A 17,395-nucleotide genomic window follows, 5' to 3' on the forward strand; every position below is an offset into this window, starting at 1 on the left:
CTCCATACTGTTTTCTATAGTGGCCGCACCAACTTACATTCCCACCAAGAGAGCACAAGATTCTCTTTTCTCCACATCCTCACCAACATTTGTTATCTCTTATGTTTTTTGATCATGGCCATTCTAGCAGGGGTGAGGTGATATTGTGCTCTTGATTTACATTTTCTTGATTTAGTGATATCACAGACCTGTTGGTCATCTATATATATGTCCTCTTAGGAATAAATATATATTCAGAACCCTTGCCCATTTTTTAATCAGATTGTTTTCTCACTGTTGAATTATTCAAGTTCCTTGCATATTATGGATATTAACCCTTTACCAGGTGTGTGACTTGGAACTACTTTCTCTCATTGTTTCTTTTGCCGTGCAAAAGCGTTTTTTGGTTTGATGTAGTCCCACTTGTTTAGTTTTGCTCTTGTTGCCCTTGCTTTGGTGTCAAATCCAAAAAAATTATTGCCAAAACTGATGTCAGGGAGCTTACTGCCTGTCTTCTTCTAGGAGTTTTATGGTTTCAGATCTTATGTTCAAGTCTTTAATCTCCTTTTGAGTCGATTTTTGTGTATGGTGTGGGGTAAGGGACCAATTTCATTATTTTGCATGAGGTTATTCAGTTTTCCCATTTATTGAAGATTATCCTCCCCATTGTATATAATTAACTCCTTTGTCATAAATTAACTGACCGTATACACATGGGCTTCATTCTGAGCTCTGTTCTGTACAGTTGTGTGTTTGTTTTTATGCCAATACGATACTGTTTTGCTTATAAAGCTTTGTAATACGGTTTGAAATCAGGTAGGATGATGCCTCCAGCTTTGTCCTTCTTAGGTTGTTTTGGCTATCCTGGTTCTTTTGTGATTCCATATAAATTTTAGAATTCTTTGTTTCCATGAAAAATGCCATTGGCATTTTGATACAGAATGTCTTGAATCTATATATTGCTTTGGGTAGTGTGGACATTTTACCAATATCAATTCTTCAAATCCACCAGTACAGAATATCTTTCCATTTATTTGTCTCTTCTTCAGTTGCTTTCATGAATGTCTTAAGTTTTTAATATACAGGTCTTTCACCTTCTTGGTGAAATTTATTCTGAGGTATTTTATTCTTTTTGAGGCACAAGGTGAGGTTGCTTTTTTAGTTTCTCCTTCTGATAGTTTATTATTACTGCATAGAAGCACAACAGATTGTTGTATATTGATTTTGTATTCTGTAACTTTACTGAATTAATTTATTAGTTCTAACAGTTTTTTGGTAGAATAGGGTTTTTTTGGTTTTGTATATATAGACCATGTCATCTGCAAGCAGAGACAGTTTTACCTTATGTTCCAATTTGTATGTCTTTTATTTCTTCTTCTTGTCTAATTTCTCTGGGTGGGATTTCCAGTATTGTGTTGAACAAAAGTAATGAGAGTAGGCAACTGTGTCTTGTTCCTGTTCTGAGAGGAAAAGCTTTCAGCTTTTCTTTATTGAGTATGGATATTAGCTACAGGCTTGACATATTTAACCTTTACTATGTTCCCTCTATGCCCACTTTGTGGAGAGTTTTTATTATAAATGGATGTTGCATTTTGTCAAATGCTTTTTCTGCATCTTCTGAGATGACCATTTGATTTTTATCCTTCATTTTGTTGATGTGATGTACCACACTGAGGGATCTGGAAATGTCGAGCCATCCTTGCATCCTTGGAATAAATCCTACTTGATTGTGGTGTTTTCTTCTTTTACAGTATTGTTGAATTCAGATTCCTAAGTTTTGTTGAGAATTTTGCATCTACCTCCATAGAGGATCATGGCCTTTAATTTTATTTTCTTTGTGGCATCCTTGTCTGGTTTTAGTATCAGGCTAATGCTGGCATTATAAAATGAGTTTGGAAGTGCTCCCTTTTTTACTTTTTGGAAGAGTTTGAGGATTGGTATTAATTATTTTTTCAGTGTTTTGTATAATTCACCAGTGAAGCCATCTGGTCTTGCACGTCTGTTTGTTGGGAGGTTTTTGATTACAGATTCCATCTCCTTATTAGTATTCAGTCTGTTCAGATTTTCTATTTCTTCGTCAATTCAGTCTTGGTAGGTTATATGTTTCTTGATATTTATCATTTCTTCTAGGTTGGCCAGTTTGTGGGCATTTAGTTTTCTCTTACGATATTTCATTTTTCAGTGGTATCAGTTGTAACATCTATTTCTGATTTCATTTTGTTTTTTAGTTCCTTTTTTTAATTGGGAGTCAGGCTAGACTTATCAATTTTATCTTTTCAAAAACCAGCTTTTATTTCATTGATCTCTTCTGTTGTCCTTTTAGTCTCTATTTCATTTATTTCCTCTTGGATCTTTGGTATTTCCTTCCTTTTACTGAATTTAGGATTTATTTATTCCTCTAGTTTTTTGAGATGTAAAGTTAGCTTGTTTATTTGATTCTTTCTTGTTTCTTGATGTAGGCATTTCTCACTATAAGGTTCCTTCTTAAAACTGCTTTTGCTGCATCCCATATATCTGAGAATGTTGTATTTCTGTTTTTATTTGTCTCAAGGTATTTTTATTTCTTTTTTTTTATTTCTTCATTTCTTGTTCAATAACATATTCTTTAATCTTCACCTATTTGTGAATTTTCCAGTTTTCCTCTTGTGATTGATTTCTAGTTTCACACCATTGTAGTTAGAAGAGATGCTTGATTTGATTTTAATTTTCAAGTATATTAAGATTTGTTTTATGGCCTAACATGTGATGTCTCCTTGAGAATGTACTGTGTGCACTTGAGGGAAATGGGTATTTTGTTGCTTTTGGATGGAAAGTTCTGGATATGTCTATTAGGTCAATCTCATATACTCTGTTTCTTAAGATTAATGTTTCCTTATTGATTTTCTCTTTGGATGATGTATCCATTGATGAAAGCGGGGTACTAAGGTCTCCTACTATTATTGTATCACTATCTATTTTTCCCTTTAGCTCTGTTAATATTTGCTTTATATATTCAGGTGCTCCTTTGTTGGGTGCATAATATTATATCCTCTTGTTGGATTGCCCCTTTGTCATTAGGTAATAACCTTATGTCTTTTATTACAGTGTTTGTTTTAAAGTCTATCTTGTTAGATGTAAGAGTAGCTCCCCCAGCTTTCATCTGATTTCCATTTGCATGGGTTATCATTTTCCACCCCTTTACTTTCTATCTCTGTGTATCCTTACATCTGACAAGTCTCTGGTAGGCAACACACAGATGGGTCTTGTTCTTTATCCATTCAGCCATCTTATGTCTTTTTACTAGAGAATTCAGTCCATAATTACTTAAAGTGATTACTGATAGATACGTACTTATTGTCAGTTTGTTGATGTTTTCAGTTATTTTTATTACTTTTTTGTCTTTAAGTTTCATACTAGCTTTATAAGTGATTAATCTATGTTTACAATATTAGATAATTCTTAATTTCACTATTTTTTCATCTTACCAATTGGATTTATACTTTCATATGTTTTCCTGTTACTAATATTTCATTTCAACTTTAAAAGTCCCTTTAACATTTCTTATAAGGTTGGCTTAGTGATGATTAACTCCTTTAGCTTTTGCTTATTTGGAAAACTGTTCTCTATCTTTCAATTCTGAAGGACAACTTTGCCAGGGATAGTATTCTTGGATGGCAGTTTTTTCTTTTAGTACTTTGAATACATTGTGCTGCTCTTCTGTGGCAGCAATGTTTCTGCCGAAAAATCTGCTTATTGTCTTATGGGGGTTCCCTTGTACACAAATTGTTTTTTTCTTAATGCTTTTAAGAGCTTCTTCTGTCTTTAACTTTTGATATTTTGATTATAAGGTGCCTTGATGTGGGTGTCTTTGGATTCATTATATTTAAAACTCTGGGCTTTCTGGATCTGGATGTCTGTTTCCTTCCCCAGATGAGGGAAGTGTTTGGTCATTCTTGGAATAAGTTTACTGCCCCTTTTTCTCTCTCTTTTCTTTCTGCAACCCCTATGATGCAAATATTGATCTGCTTGATGTTGTCCCATAAATCCCTTAAGCTCTTCACACTTTTGCATTCTTTTTTCCTTTTGCTATTCTAACTGGGTGAGTTCTACTGCCCTGTCTTCAAGTTCTCTATTATATTTTTCAGTTCAGTTATTGCATTTTTCAACTCTGTGACTCCCATTGGATACTTTCTTTTATTTTCTGTCTTTGTTGAAATTTCCACTTGGTTCATCCATTCTTCTCCTGAGCTTGGTGAGCATCATTATGACCATAATTTTAATCTCTTTATCAGGTAAATCATTTATCTCCATTTCATTAAGGTGTTTTGTCTGAAGTTTTATCTTGTTCTTTCATTTAGAGCATATTCTTCTGCTTCTTTATTTTTTTCTTGGATCTCTGTGTTGGTTTCTATGTAGTAGACAAAACAATCATCTCTCCCAGTCTCATGTAGGAGATGAACCTTATCATTCAACATGGCCCTCTCAAATCTTTGTGATTGTCCAATCAGCCTACTTTATTCTTAGTGGCTCCCAGTATTTGATGGTGTGCCAAGACCTGTCAGCATCTCGAAGGGGAATATCTCAGTTAGCACCTAGATGCAGGCTGATTGGAAGCCAGACCCTGATGCAGCAGCTTTTAAAGTATACAAACACACCTCTTTCTGGGGAGACTGGGAGATGCACATTTTTGTCTGCTCCCTCAATGTTGAGCTCTGGATTAATAGCCAGGTAAGAGCTGCTCTTCGCTTACTACCATCCTGTTGAACCCATGAGCACCAGCCCTGCCACCCATCAGAGCCAGGCTATCAAGGAACATGTTCTTTGGGTGACAGACACAAAAGCTGGGGAGCCAAACACGTATATAATCTCCTTTCTCAGAGATACCAGCAACCTGAGACAAGGCAGAGGAAAAGCAGGATGATGGTGTACTGCCTAGCCTCTCCGATCTCTACAGAGGATTGTAGTAAGCCCCTAAATGTGTGTCAAACTAGAAGCCTACCCCTTAGGCCACAGCCATAAAAATAAGCTAATAGAACTCTTGCACAGAAAGACTTAGGGTGCGTTTCAGTCTACCATTACTGCACTGCACCCTGTGGGGGGTGGGTAATCAGTTAAGAACTGTTTCTCTTTTCTAACAGTCCTGTGGTTCCAATCATAAGTCCCTCTGGTCCCCAATGCCAGGAAATCCAGGTGTGTCTCCTGGGCAGCAGCCACAAAAATTAGGGCACCAGGTATGTGCACAAGCTGCTTTTAGAGAAATAACAGTGACCCAGAAAAAAGCAGAGGAAGACTGCAAAAATACTGCTTCCCCTCTGAGGTCTCTGGAGAGAATTACAGTTGGCTCTTAGATATTGCTTTAATTAGAAGCCTGCCCCTCAGGCCATCTATGAAACTAAGCTACTAGGTGTCTTTCACAGAAAGACTGGGTATTTGAGTCTGTTGCCTCTGCTGTGCCTTGGGGTTATAGTCAGCTAAGACTTCCTCCTATGTCCATTACATCCACTATCAGACTCACAAGCACAAGCCCCACTGACCACCAGAGCCAGGTGATCTCGAGATTCCTCTGGGCAGCAGCCACAAAGATCAGGGTGCTAGACCGGTGTAGAAGCTCCTTTCTGGGAGATGCAAGAGGCCAGAGTGAGGTAGAGGGAGAGAACAAATATGGCATCACTTACCTCCCCCTTCGGAGCATTTTAGTAGGTTCCTCCCTAGATGTGTTTAATTCAATGCCTGATAAGCGTATAAGCCTCTCTCACAGAAAGCCTGGCCACTTCTCATTCAGGGGCTTTGTATTGGGCCCTAGGATGGATAAAGTCTGCTGAGAAGAGCCTTCTAAGAACTGTTTCTCAGTTCAAAATAGCCTTCTGGGTCTTGTGGAGGCAAGTCCCATTGGCTTTCAAAGCTAGATGTTTGGGGAACTTGTCTCTCAGATAAGGTCTTAAAAGGTGCCATGCCACATGGGTTCAATCCTTCACTCCTCACGGGGGGAGATCTCGGGAATTTGAGTTACCTCCCAACTGTGGAATACTATGCTGGGGTTGGAGTCGGTGGTGAGGCTGTGTCTTAGCCTCTCCTACCTATTTCTACATGGTTGTTTTTGTTTTGTTTTGTTTCGTTTCGTTTCGTTTTTCTCACTCACCTAATGTGTAGGCATTGCTCAGCTGGTTTGGGGGTTTCTTTCGGAGAACATCGTTCTACATGTAGCTGTAAATTTGGTGTGTCTGTGGGAGGAGGTGATTTCAGGATCCTCCGACATCACCATCTTGAATCAGAATGCTGCCTATTCCTTTTCTTAATGGTGACTTTTAATAAGTAGAATTTTTTAATTTTGATAAAGATTTTTTGTTTATGGCTATTGCTTTTTGTGTCAAAAGATATCTTTTCCTGTCCCTAAGTAACGAAAATGTTCTTCCGTGATGTCATCTCAAAGTTGGAGGTTTTAGTATTTATGCCAATAATTGGTATAGTCAAACCTTAATTTTTGCCCAACTAATGTGTGTGTTATTTTTTTTGTTATTCTCTTCTTTTAAATGAGGTTAAACAATTTTCCACGTGTTTATTGGCTATGTGGATTCCCACTTCTGTGCAACTCAAGTTTTGTCACTTTTTTGATAGGGTTGTATGCCTTTTCTTACTGAATTTTTTGGCATCTCATAGACTATCTTTTTGTTTTATTTTTGTATAATTGGTATAAAATAAATTGCATATATTGTGTTTGATAAAATGTGATATATGAATACACCCATGAAATTACAACCACAATCAAGATAATGTCCATGTCCACCGCTCAAAGTTTCTTCATGCTCCTTTGTCAACCATCCCTCCTTCAATTCCCCATTACTAGGCAACCACTAATCTGCTTCCTATCACTATACATTAGTTTGTTTTTCTGGAATTTTATACAAATGGAAACATACAGTATGTACTCTGTTTTATCTGCCTTCTTTCACTCAGCATAATCATTTAGAATTATTTCCTTTTGATGAATGAATTCCTGTATCACTATGAAATGACCCCTTTTCCTCTAGTGATAATTTTTTGCTCTAAAATCTACTTTGTGTGATATTTATAGAACCACTCCAACCTTCTTTAGAATAATGTTAGCACAATGTATCTTCTTTTCTTTTAATATTTAATATTCTTTTAATATCAACCATCTGTGTCTTTAAGGTTTTTTTAAATTAGATTTTATTCATTCAATCTGAACATTTTTACCTCCTCATTGGGTGCATTCATGTAATTTTTTTTTTTTACATGGCTGAGTTTAAGTCTACCGTTTGACCATTTGTTTTCTATTTGTCACTTATGGTTTAAAAAAAATTTTTTTTTAACTACCCACATGAGGATCGATCTCAGCACCCTGAGATCATAACATGAGCTGAAACTGAGAGTCAGATGCTCAACCGACTGTGCCACCCTGCGACCCATTTGTGAAAGTATTCATAAGAATTCCCTGATGTCAAATAAGAATACATCCTGATCTCTAGATGACCTGTGTTCACCACGGTCAGGGGCACATCTGGGGACACTACTTCCTTGAACTTCTTTAAATCCCCTGAGTCTTCCAGGCAAACAATTCTGGGATATAACGCCATACAAGAACCTACTCATGGCCACCAATTGTTAGAACAAACACTTCTTCTTTTTTTTTCTGATCACCTAGTTACTGACGTCACTGAAGGGTTAAGGAGGGCACAGATTTAATCCTGATTTACTCTTAAACCTGAGAATATAGGCTTCTGATAACTCAGGTTAATGTAGGGAGGATATCCAGTGTGATTCTCTATCTTGAATTACCCCTCTCCTGACTAGATTGACAAATGCCTTTAGGCTGAAAGTAGACTCTGGGCTCTGGTGTTCTGCTTTATTCTCAAGGTTCCTAATTTCCCTGTCTTCGGGCTAATAGTTCCCACTCTCTTGTTAGTTATTTGGTGCTTTCAAGGTGACTCTTAAAAGGCTGCAGTTTGTAGGTTTTGTGATATGTTTATTTTGTTTTGGTTTTATTTTATTTATATTCATTTGATGAACATATAGTGTGTTATTAGTTTCAGAGGCAGAGTTCAGTGATTCATCTGTTGTATATAACACTCAGTGCTCATATGTTTGATTTTAAGAGCAAAAGTTTGTCCATAGAACCTACCTGCTGCTCCTAAAAATGAAAGTCTCCAAATCATTTCTTAACTATTTATGATGAAATAATTATGAAACAGATGATTACATCCACAAAATATATTTTTTAAATAGTTCCTCTGGGTAAATATTTTCAGTGATTATAATCCAAAATAATACACATACATGTTGGTTGAGTTACAGACCCAAGTTTGAGCACCACTTAAGTGACAATTGATAAGCAAAACTTAGAGAATATGCTTACATTTCACAAAAGAAAAATTTAAAAATCTTCAAGCCTAATTGCATGCAGGAACACCTTTATAAAGTTATTTTAATGATTACATATGAAGAAAAAGTATGGTGTACAATAGAACACAAGTGGAAACTTGACAATTAGCTCCTTTCCTTGAACATGAACTAGATTTACTTTTGATGTAATAACCTCCACAGCCTTCAAATTTTTATCATGAAAGATTGTATATTTTGTGTCATACCACTTAGCATCCAACATATGAAAAAATAAACCTTGTCTCAGAAGTAAGATTTTTTGCAAAGGTTGGTTTAGAGGTACAAGGTCTCTTCTAATCACACCAGATTAGCCAGAACCAAATTATCTCTCTGAAGATAACCATATCTATCTATCTATCACCTATCTCTCTATCTACTAACAAAGAACTACCACCAAAAAGATAATTTAGGGGTTATAAGGACTATAGTTACCATGCTTTAAGAATGTAACTACAGTTAGCATGCTTTATAAGAGGTGTATAATTTTTTGCCCCTAATATCACACATATTCTGTAAATGGCTTTACCCTGAAAAGATAGAAACCTTCTGGGATGCTGAAACTTGAGATAAAACATGCCCCAGATGGAAGAAAATCACAAGGAACACATACAAAAAGGCAAATGAGTTTTTTTTTTAATTACTCAAAAACAAGAGAAGAAGGTTCAGGCAAATAATTCCTCATAGTCTCAAAAATTACTGACAACATTATATCTTTAATTATTTAAAAACCTCAAAGAAAAAATGAAAAGGTCCAGAGACAACAGGATCAGGAAATGGGAGCGCACTGGCTACACAGCAGGACATAAATGAAAATAGAAATATTGCAATGACAGAAGTAAGTGAAGAGGGAAAGAGAAGCAATGTAAATAAAAGAGCTTCCTAAGATACAATTAGAAGAGAAAATAAGAAAAATGTAACAAATGAAATCTAATATGTCCATAATTGGAGTTTCTGAGATAGAAAAGCAAAGAAATTGAAAAAAGTGCTAAATATATTCTTTTTCTTACCTAAAGAAAGGTTTAAATCTGTCCTGAAAGTATTCATTGTCACCATTCCCAGTTTCCATGTTTTACACAAATGCTCATTTTCTTTTCCAGACAGTCACATTTTTCCAGAATGTAAATTATGAGGCTGTAGATGACTACTTCAAGTTGCAGTAAGTATGACTTTTAAAAGAACCTATTCAATATGAAATGTGCTATTGAGATGATTGATTTGTAGGTATTCTTTTACTTACATGGCCTCATGACATTTTAAATATCTAGATTTCAGATTTCTTTTAAGTGTTAGGTTAGATGTGAAATTATTATTCTGTATAAAAATGTAAAATGCTCCTTGTAATTACATGAAACATATCTGGAGGTTTCCATCTGTCCAACTGAAGATGCAGAAAATGGGCTATTTCTTTTTTTTTTTTATTTAAAAATCAATTAATTGGGAGAGGGGGGTGGGGTTATGGACATTGGGGAGGGTATGTGCTATGGTGAGTGCTGTGAAATGTGTAAACCTGGCGATTCACAGACCTGTACCCCTGGGGATAAAAATATATGTTTAAAAAAATAATAATAAGGGGCGCCTGGGTGGCTCAGTGGGTTAAGCCGCTGCCTTCGGCTCAGGTCATGATCTCAGAGTCCTGGGATCAAGCCCCGCATCGGGCTCTCTGCTCAGCAGGGAGCCTGCTTCCTCCTCTCTCTCTGCCTGCCTCTCTGCCTGCTTGTGATCTCTCTGTCAAATAAATAAATAAAATCTTTAAAAATAATAATAATAATAATAAAATTTAAATTAAAAAATGTTTTTAAAATAAAAAAAATCAATTAATTAACATATAGTGTATTCATTTCAGAGGTAGAGTTTAGTGATTCATCAGTTGTTTATGATATCCAGTGGGCCCAATCCATCAAGTGAAAAATGGGCTATTTCTTAATTCATTAATTTTCAAGCATGTGCTCATTCATTCCCATCCCAAAGTCTTTACATACTATCCTTGGGCAGACTAGAACTCTAATATGAGTAGGTATTTAACTATGAGTAGAATCAGAGAAAACATCTTTGACTCTTGGAATAGGTAGCATATGAGCACGTCATTTCTGGAGGAAACAACTGACCTGGAATTGTGTCTTGAGGCATTTCTGTGGCCATCATTATGTCCTGATTCGATAGATTTCTGGAAAAATAACACTGTTTTGCTAGGAAAAAGTCCATTTTTCCTTAGTCTGCTGCTCCCCCAAGTGAGCTTGAGCTCTATGCCAAGCACTTTGTAGGTGCTCAAAACACATGGTGAACAAGTAAGAAGAAATCCTGCCGTCATGGGCCATATCTCTAGTGAGAGAAGACAAAGAACAAGTAACCAAATAAATGAACAAGGTAACTCCAAGTAGTTATATGTGCAGTTAAGAAAACAAAACAGGAGGGCACCTGAACAGCCCAGTCAGTTGAGTGTCCAACTCTTGATCTCAGCTCAGGTCATGATCTCAGGGTCACGGCATCGAGCCCCATGTCGGACTATACACTCAGCAGGGAGTCTGCTTGGGATCCTCTCCCTCTCCCTCTGCCACTCCCCCAGCTCTCTTTCTCTCTTTAAAATAAATAAATCGATCTTTAAAAAAAGAAAGAAAATACAACAGAATGAAGTGGTAGAGTCACTCTCTGGTCAGGAAGGGGAAGAGAGGAAAGGCTGCTCTACAGACTGTAGCCAAGGGAGGTTCAATTCATCCCCAGCCCCTCACCAACACTTTTCTCTCGATGCTTCTACTGTTATGGGTTCCTTGGGGTATTTTTGGTTTTGTGGATATTTACTTAGAATTCTGTTGCTGTTGAATACACTTCAGATTGTCCAAGATACTTCAGGTCAGTCCAAGACTTGACAAAAAATACAAAAAGCTTTGAAGTCAGCTGTGGTGGGGAATAAAAAACCTTCCTATAAGAAAACTTGTATAGAAAATTATAGATGTAATATTTACTATAGTGTCCTTCATAGACCTAGACTATCTTCCTGCATTTATCAAATCAAAGTTTCCATCACACTGGAAAACAAACCACAATTGGCATAATTATAAGATGCTTCCTGATTTCAAGGTTGTTAAATGAGAAAAAATATGTATCTTAGAATTGATGAAATATGGTACAGTGATTTAAAAAAATAAAATGTGCTATTCGTATCCTCATTTATTATACCTTATACCTAATATATGACAAATAAATATTAAAATGTGATGAATGTTGGAAGAAAAAGAACATTTGTTTGTGGTTTGTTTTTCCCCCGTTTTTTTCAAAAAGTAAAAACCTTAGCAGTTTTACTGATACTCCAATCTCAGCTCAGGAGTACTGATACTCTTGATCTCAGCTCAGGTCATGATGTCAGGGTCATGGGATTGAGTCCCTCTGGCTCCACACTCAGCAGGGAGCCTCCATAAAACTTTCACAACTTCTTCAGCGATTTCAACCTCTCCCATTTTGTCTGGACACAAAACAATTCTTAGGCACTTCAGAACCTAGAAATTCGACCTTGCTTTTGCTTCCACTCAGATCATAATAAGCAGCATAATGTGGCTCAGAAAACTAATCTCATAACTTATTCTTTATGGTTCCAAAAGGGTCATGGATAGGAGGAAAAGACCCACAGAGGCTAGAGAAAGAACAAATAATGCAGCTGTGCCCTTCTGAGGTCATCGGAAAGCTGGACCAGATGTCAGTCGCACAGCCTCCTCCTCCACGGAGGGTGTTAATGAAACGGGGCAGAGGCGGGGGTGGAAATGTTGATGGACGCTCATCTCTGTTTCCCATTGGGCCGACCCTACCCTAGCCCGCCGGGCAGTAAGAGTGACTTCAGGGAGTGACCACAGTGCCTTAGCAGAAGTGGAGAACAGTCACCCCCACAGTCCCCTCCCAGACTTCTAGAATTCCTCCTGGGGGCCAGTCATCCAGTGTCCATGGGACGGTCCATAGGCTCCACGGGAAGGCAGGCATGGTGCCTGCCTCCCTTGGGATTCTCTAAGCACCTGCACATGCCATTTCTCCTAGAGACGAGAACACGGGCCTTCGGCTTGTGCAGTTTCGGCCTAGTGAGTATGCTAGAGCGTGTCCAACCGCCCAAAAGGTAAGTGACAGAGGTGGATCAACACCATTACCTCAATAAAGCCGCAGGCGGTGGGCGAGAGAACCCCCACCAGCCCGCCATACAGGAGCCCCCCCGCCCCCCCCAGGGAAGTGTGTGTCTATGTCTCGGGGGGGGGGCATTATTTCACTTTGGAGACAGACCACAGTTCTGTCTTCCAAGGGCTTACCAGGGAAAGTGAGGTGTAGAAACGCATGCAAAAGCAGAAAATGATTAGTTTCAGGAGATACAACTGTATAAAGGAAAACTGAAATGAATGGGAACTCAAGTGGGATACGGTTTGTCAGAGAAGATGGCTTTTTAAAACTTTTTAAAAAGGTTTTAAAGCTAAAATTTATTGTGTACCTACTGTGTGTCTTTGCTTCAGCCTCTTTGTAGGTAATGGGAGTTACAAGGATGAAAAGACAGGCTCTTCCTTAGGGGCAAACCAAAGCTAGTCTAAGGGTATATGACACACAGTTATGAGAGAGCACAGAGAGCGCAGAGAGTGGGCAGACCGGGGAGGGGCAGGGTGAGGCGTCAATTGTTGGAGAGTAAGTGGAAGGTTAGCAGGCTGATACCAAGGGCATTCCAGGAAGACATGTTTACAAAAGCAGAGCCCCGTGAAACAGCCAGTCCCCAGAAAGCCTTAGTGATTCCTTCCAGCAGGAATTTTCCCAGGGAGCGATGACACCACCCCAACACATTATCGACCGGCATTTCTGTGTCGAGGACCAATCCTAGACGTGGTTGCTGGGTTTTGTCAGCTGGGCCCCAAAAGAGAAGGGATCAAGTGGTGGTGGGTCTTGACGGAAAGATTTGAGGACCTCAATCAACCAAGGGTGTCACATGAATAGATTAGTGAAGACAAAGGGCAGGCCCATGCTTTGGAACACTTTGAAGGGAAAACCAAAGATCTGGTCATGAAGGGACACCAAGGACTGTGGGTAGAGTTGCTGACAGAACAAATCAGATCCTGTGTCTGAGATCGAGTGCCTTTCCAGTGAAGGCTGAGAGGTCTGGGTTTAGCAGGCTTAACTCTTAAAATCCATCAAGCTTGTCTGGACAGGGTTCTCTATCCCCACCCTCCTGATGTCCACATCCTTCTTCGGGGTTAGGGAGTATTAGAGGTTCTTTCAGATTCACTTTGTGGAGAAATGCAACCTACAGCACATGTTTGAGACTGAAAGCAAGTGTCTAGATCCCACTTAGCAAGCCTGGGGGGTGTCTAGCCCTGCGGTGGGTAAGCGTCCCGGAGCCGGATGGGGATAGAACTAGGCATCCTAGTCAGGGAGGGGCCCGGTCTCTGGTCAGAAAGAAGTCAGTGAAGAGCCAGATGGTCACGCATGAGTCAGGGACAGGCTAGAAGAACAGAGTTGATGATCCCGGTTACAGCCAAGCTGTCGAAAGAGGAGATGCGGTTAGTGTCTGAAATACCGATGTGGGAAAGCAGAGAACTAACCTCCCAGCCTTGTGAGCAACAGGGCAACACGAAGCAAAGGCAGGAAAAATGTGATCAAAAAAGAAAGAGTAAAACAGCACCAAAGAGTGTAACACAACCCTACCTTGGAAAGGTGATTATTTCAAATCTAAAGTGTAATCGCTTTTCACTGTAGGGACATTTTCGCTCATGTGAATTGTAACCATGCGTCTCACCACTTAAATTTCTCCATTTTAGGTGTTCCAAATAGCCGTTGGCTGTGATTCCAGTAAATACATTGTTGTTAAAGGGCAAGTATATCTGCATTTGACCTGTCTTACTCTTTGCCTTTTCAGACAAATGGTGAACTGCACGGCGATTGCCGGTGGTACCATCAGCCTGATGACTGGCTTGTTCATGATGAAACCCGAAAACTGAACTGACAGTTTGTCCAAACCCGATTTGTTTGAACTTTGGGCCAAGTCAAACCTTCCATCTGAATCATACCAACAGGGAAAAAGGATTAACCTCTTTCCCTGTGGCCAGCGTTTTTCTCCACCTTCCCTTTTAACCATCCTGTTTCCATCCGTCACCATTGCCTCTCTCGCTCTCTGGGCTAGCACTCATTCCCCGAGAAACAAGAGGGAGAAGCACTTATGTCTCCTTTGCCTCCTCCTCAAACCAGTTACAATGTCATTTCTGCCACAGAATTGCTTACGTCCACGTCAGAAAAACCTGCACCATTACCCGTGGGAAGTTTTTTTAGAGCAAACATCACAGAAGCACCGGGGTTTCTTCCAGAGAAGCCCGAGGTGTGACTTTTCTTGCTTTTACCGGGGTTCACCATGAAGCACACTGATTTCTGTCATCCCCTGGCCACCGCAGGCTCGCTCCTCTATGGGGGAGAATTGAGGTCCCTGTGCACAATCCGTTCAGTGGAGGTGAAGTGAGTCCTTAAGACAGCGATGTACCGGGGCACCTGGGTGGCTCAGTGGTTTAAGCCTCTGCCTTCAGCTCAGGTCATGGTCTCAGGGTCCTGGGATCGAGCCCCGCATCGGGCTCTCCGCTCGGCGGGGAGCCTGCTTCCCCCTCTCTCTCTGCCTGCCTCTCTGCCTACTGTGACCTACCTCTCTCTCTCTCTCTCTGTCAAATAAATAAATAATTAAAAAAAAAAAAAAAAGACAGCGATGTACCTAATAGACTCCTCTCCCGTGGTCAGGAGTGGCGGTGAGTGGGGGAGTGGAGACTCTTCTCCAAGTGGAATGACTTGCTCTCATCCAAAACAAGTATCTGCTCACCCGCTATCCTAATCTTTTGAGTACGCAGTTGGAACCATTAGTTGCTAGACTGACAATCAAGTTTTCCCATTTCAGTCAGCAAGGGATGTGCATTTCCCACAATTCCTTTTCCGGGACGCACAAAGGCTAACTGATCTATGCAGCGCATGGCGTCCTGCTTCTGGAATGGTCTGTGGACCAGCACTGGCATCGTTGGGAGTTTCTTGGAAATTCAGGTTCTTGGGCCTTGTCCCATACCCACTGAGTGAGAACGGCTATTTTAACTAAATATCCCGGAGATGAGCAAGGGCATTAAAATTTGAGAATGACTGCTCTGTGCAACGTTACCAGAATCAGTTCCCAGGACCGCCACGTGCGGTACCACGATCTCAGTCTATTTCTGGGCGGGTCTAGATGGCAATCGTCAAAGGCGGGCTGTTCATCAGCCCCACCAGGAGAACATGTTTGACAAACACAGATTTCAGAACCTTACTCCAGCCTTCTTAATCGATGACCCACTGTTCTGGAACCCTAAAAATGGCCCTAAGACCTTGAATTCAAGTTGGGGTGGGCCTGAGGTTTTCACAGTCATGAAAGGAGGCCTATGGAGTCCAAGGTTCCTGTGACAGGAGAGATATTCACCTTGGAGGGCATCTCATGGGGTCTATATTGAGCTTCACTGTAGGAAATGGTCTAGACTTCCAATATCCATCTAAACATGGTGGTGATCAAGGTTCCTTCTGAGTTACAGTGGAAGCAGCCAGCAAAAATGATCAAATGAATAATTTAACTTACTGAAGACATCATTTTTTAGACTCTGATAGCCTATGTTTGCCTGACCACTAACCAGAAATTAGGTGCATCCTTAAAGTAGCTCCTTAACTGCACAACTGCGTCCCCAGCAGCAATTAGAAATTGGTGGGGTTTTTTAATTATGAGGAATAAAAATAGCCCAAAGAAATTTATCTTCGTTTTGATAGATTTTCATTGAATTTTTCACATGTATCAAATACAAATAAATCAGTATGTTTCAAATTCCGGTGGCCTCAGAAATATTGATTTTTTAAAAAATAGAAATGCTAGGGCCATTGTGCACCTGGGTGGCTCAGTTGGTTAAGGTTCTGACTCTCGATTTTGGCTCAGGTCATGATCTCAGGGTGGTAAGATCAAGCCCTGCATGGGGCTCTCTGCTGGGCATGGAGCCTGCTTGAGATTCTGTCTCTCCCTCTCCCTCTGCTCCTACCCCCACTCTTGTGCATGCACTCTCTCTCTCTAAAATAAATAAATAAAACCTTTAAAAAAAAAAAAAGAAAGAAAAGAAATGCTAAGGCCACACATTAACCCCGGGATTCTAGTTCAGTAAGTGATGATTCTGTGATACTCTCAAGTTTGAGAATCACGGAGTTAAATGATTATATGTTTGTGCAAGTGTATAAGGAATGATATTACAACTTTATCATGTTTTGTTTTTTGTAGGTTTAACAAAAAAGACTGTCTTCAGCATGATTTCTTTTACATTATTGAAAAGTAAGAAATACTTTTAACATTAGCACTGTTCTACATTATTAGTACGAATAATTTAGAATCAGTATTTATTCCTATTAACATCAATCTTTTCTAATATATATGTTCATTGCTACAAATTTACCTCTAGGCACTGCTTTTGCTGCATCTCACAAATTTTGATAAGTTGTGTTTTCATTTCCATTTAGTTTAAAGTCTTTTTGAATTTCTCTTAAGATCTCTTCTTCAATACATGTATTATTTAGAAGTGTGTATTTAACCCCCACACAACTGGGGAATATTTTGTCATCAATTTTTGTGATACCTCCTTACTGAACAAAGTAATGCTTTTAATTTATAAGTTTTAAAAGAGGAAAGAAAAATAAGTAATGAAAAATGTGTCTTTCCTACAGGTCATATCTGAGGAATCAGCCATCTAAAAACTTGGTAAGAAAAGCATAATTTTATCAATCAGCCAAATATAGAAAATAACTAAAGCATTTTTCCTTTTCTAGAGAGTAAAATATAATTGGAAAAAATACGGCTGCCCGCTGAGACTTGATTTTGGAGAAATGTTTCACCCTTTGATTGAATTGTAAGTATATCCTCACTAAAATTTTTAACTTACTTTGAAAGTTTCAAAATGAAAGTATGAAAACAATGCTAATTAATCGTGCACTTAATAACAAATACTTTTGAGCACTTGATATATGCATCTCTAAGTTTTCCGTACTAGTTATACAA

General features: G+C 39.1%; 1 protein-coding gene across 5 annotated transcripts in view; it reads left to right on the forward strand.

Moving 5' to 3' along the window:
• The window catches only part of CATSPERE (catsper channel auxiliary subunit epsilon), a 149,790-nt gene that overhangs the window by 104,512 nt on the left and 27,883 nt on the right, over positions 1-17,395 (forward strand). For all 5 annotated transcript variants that reach the window (XM_047705399.1, XM_047705398.1, XM_047705400.1 and 2 more), the window contains 6 exons: positions 9,456-9,514; positions 12,379-12,454; positions 14,130-14,182; positions 16,625-16,675; positions 17,065-17,098; positions 17,167-17,246. In XM_047705399.1, coding sequence (XP_047561355.1) covers positions 9,456-9,514; positions 12,379-12,454; positions 14,130-14,182; positions 16,625-16,675; positions 17,065-17,098; positions 17,167-17,246 — 353 coding nt within the window. The remainder of the gene's footprint in view (positions 1-9,455; positions 9,515-12,378; positions 12,455-14,129; positions 14,183-16,624; positions 16,676-17,064; positions 17,099-17,166; positions 17,247-17,395) is intronic.

This window comes from Lutra lutra, chromosome 15 (genome assembly GCF_902655055.1).
Source record: "Lutra lutra chromosome 15, mLutLut1.2, whole genome shotgun sequence".
Classification (NCBI taxonomy): domain Eukaryota; kingdom Metazoa; phylum Chordata; class Mammalia; order Carnivora; family Mustelidae; genus Lutra; species Lutra lutra.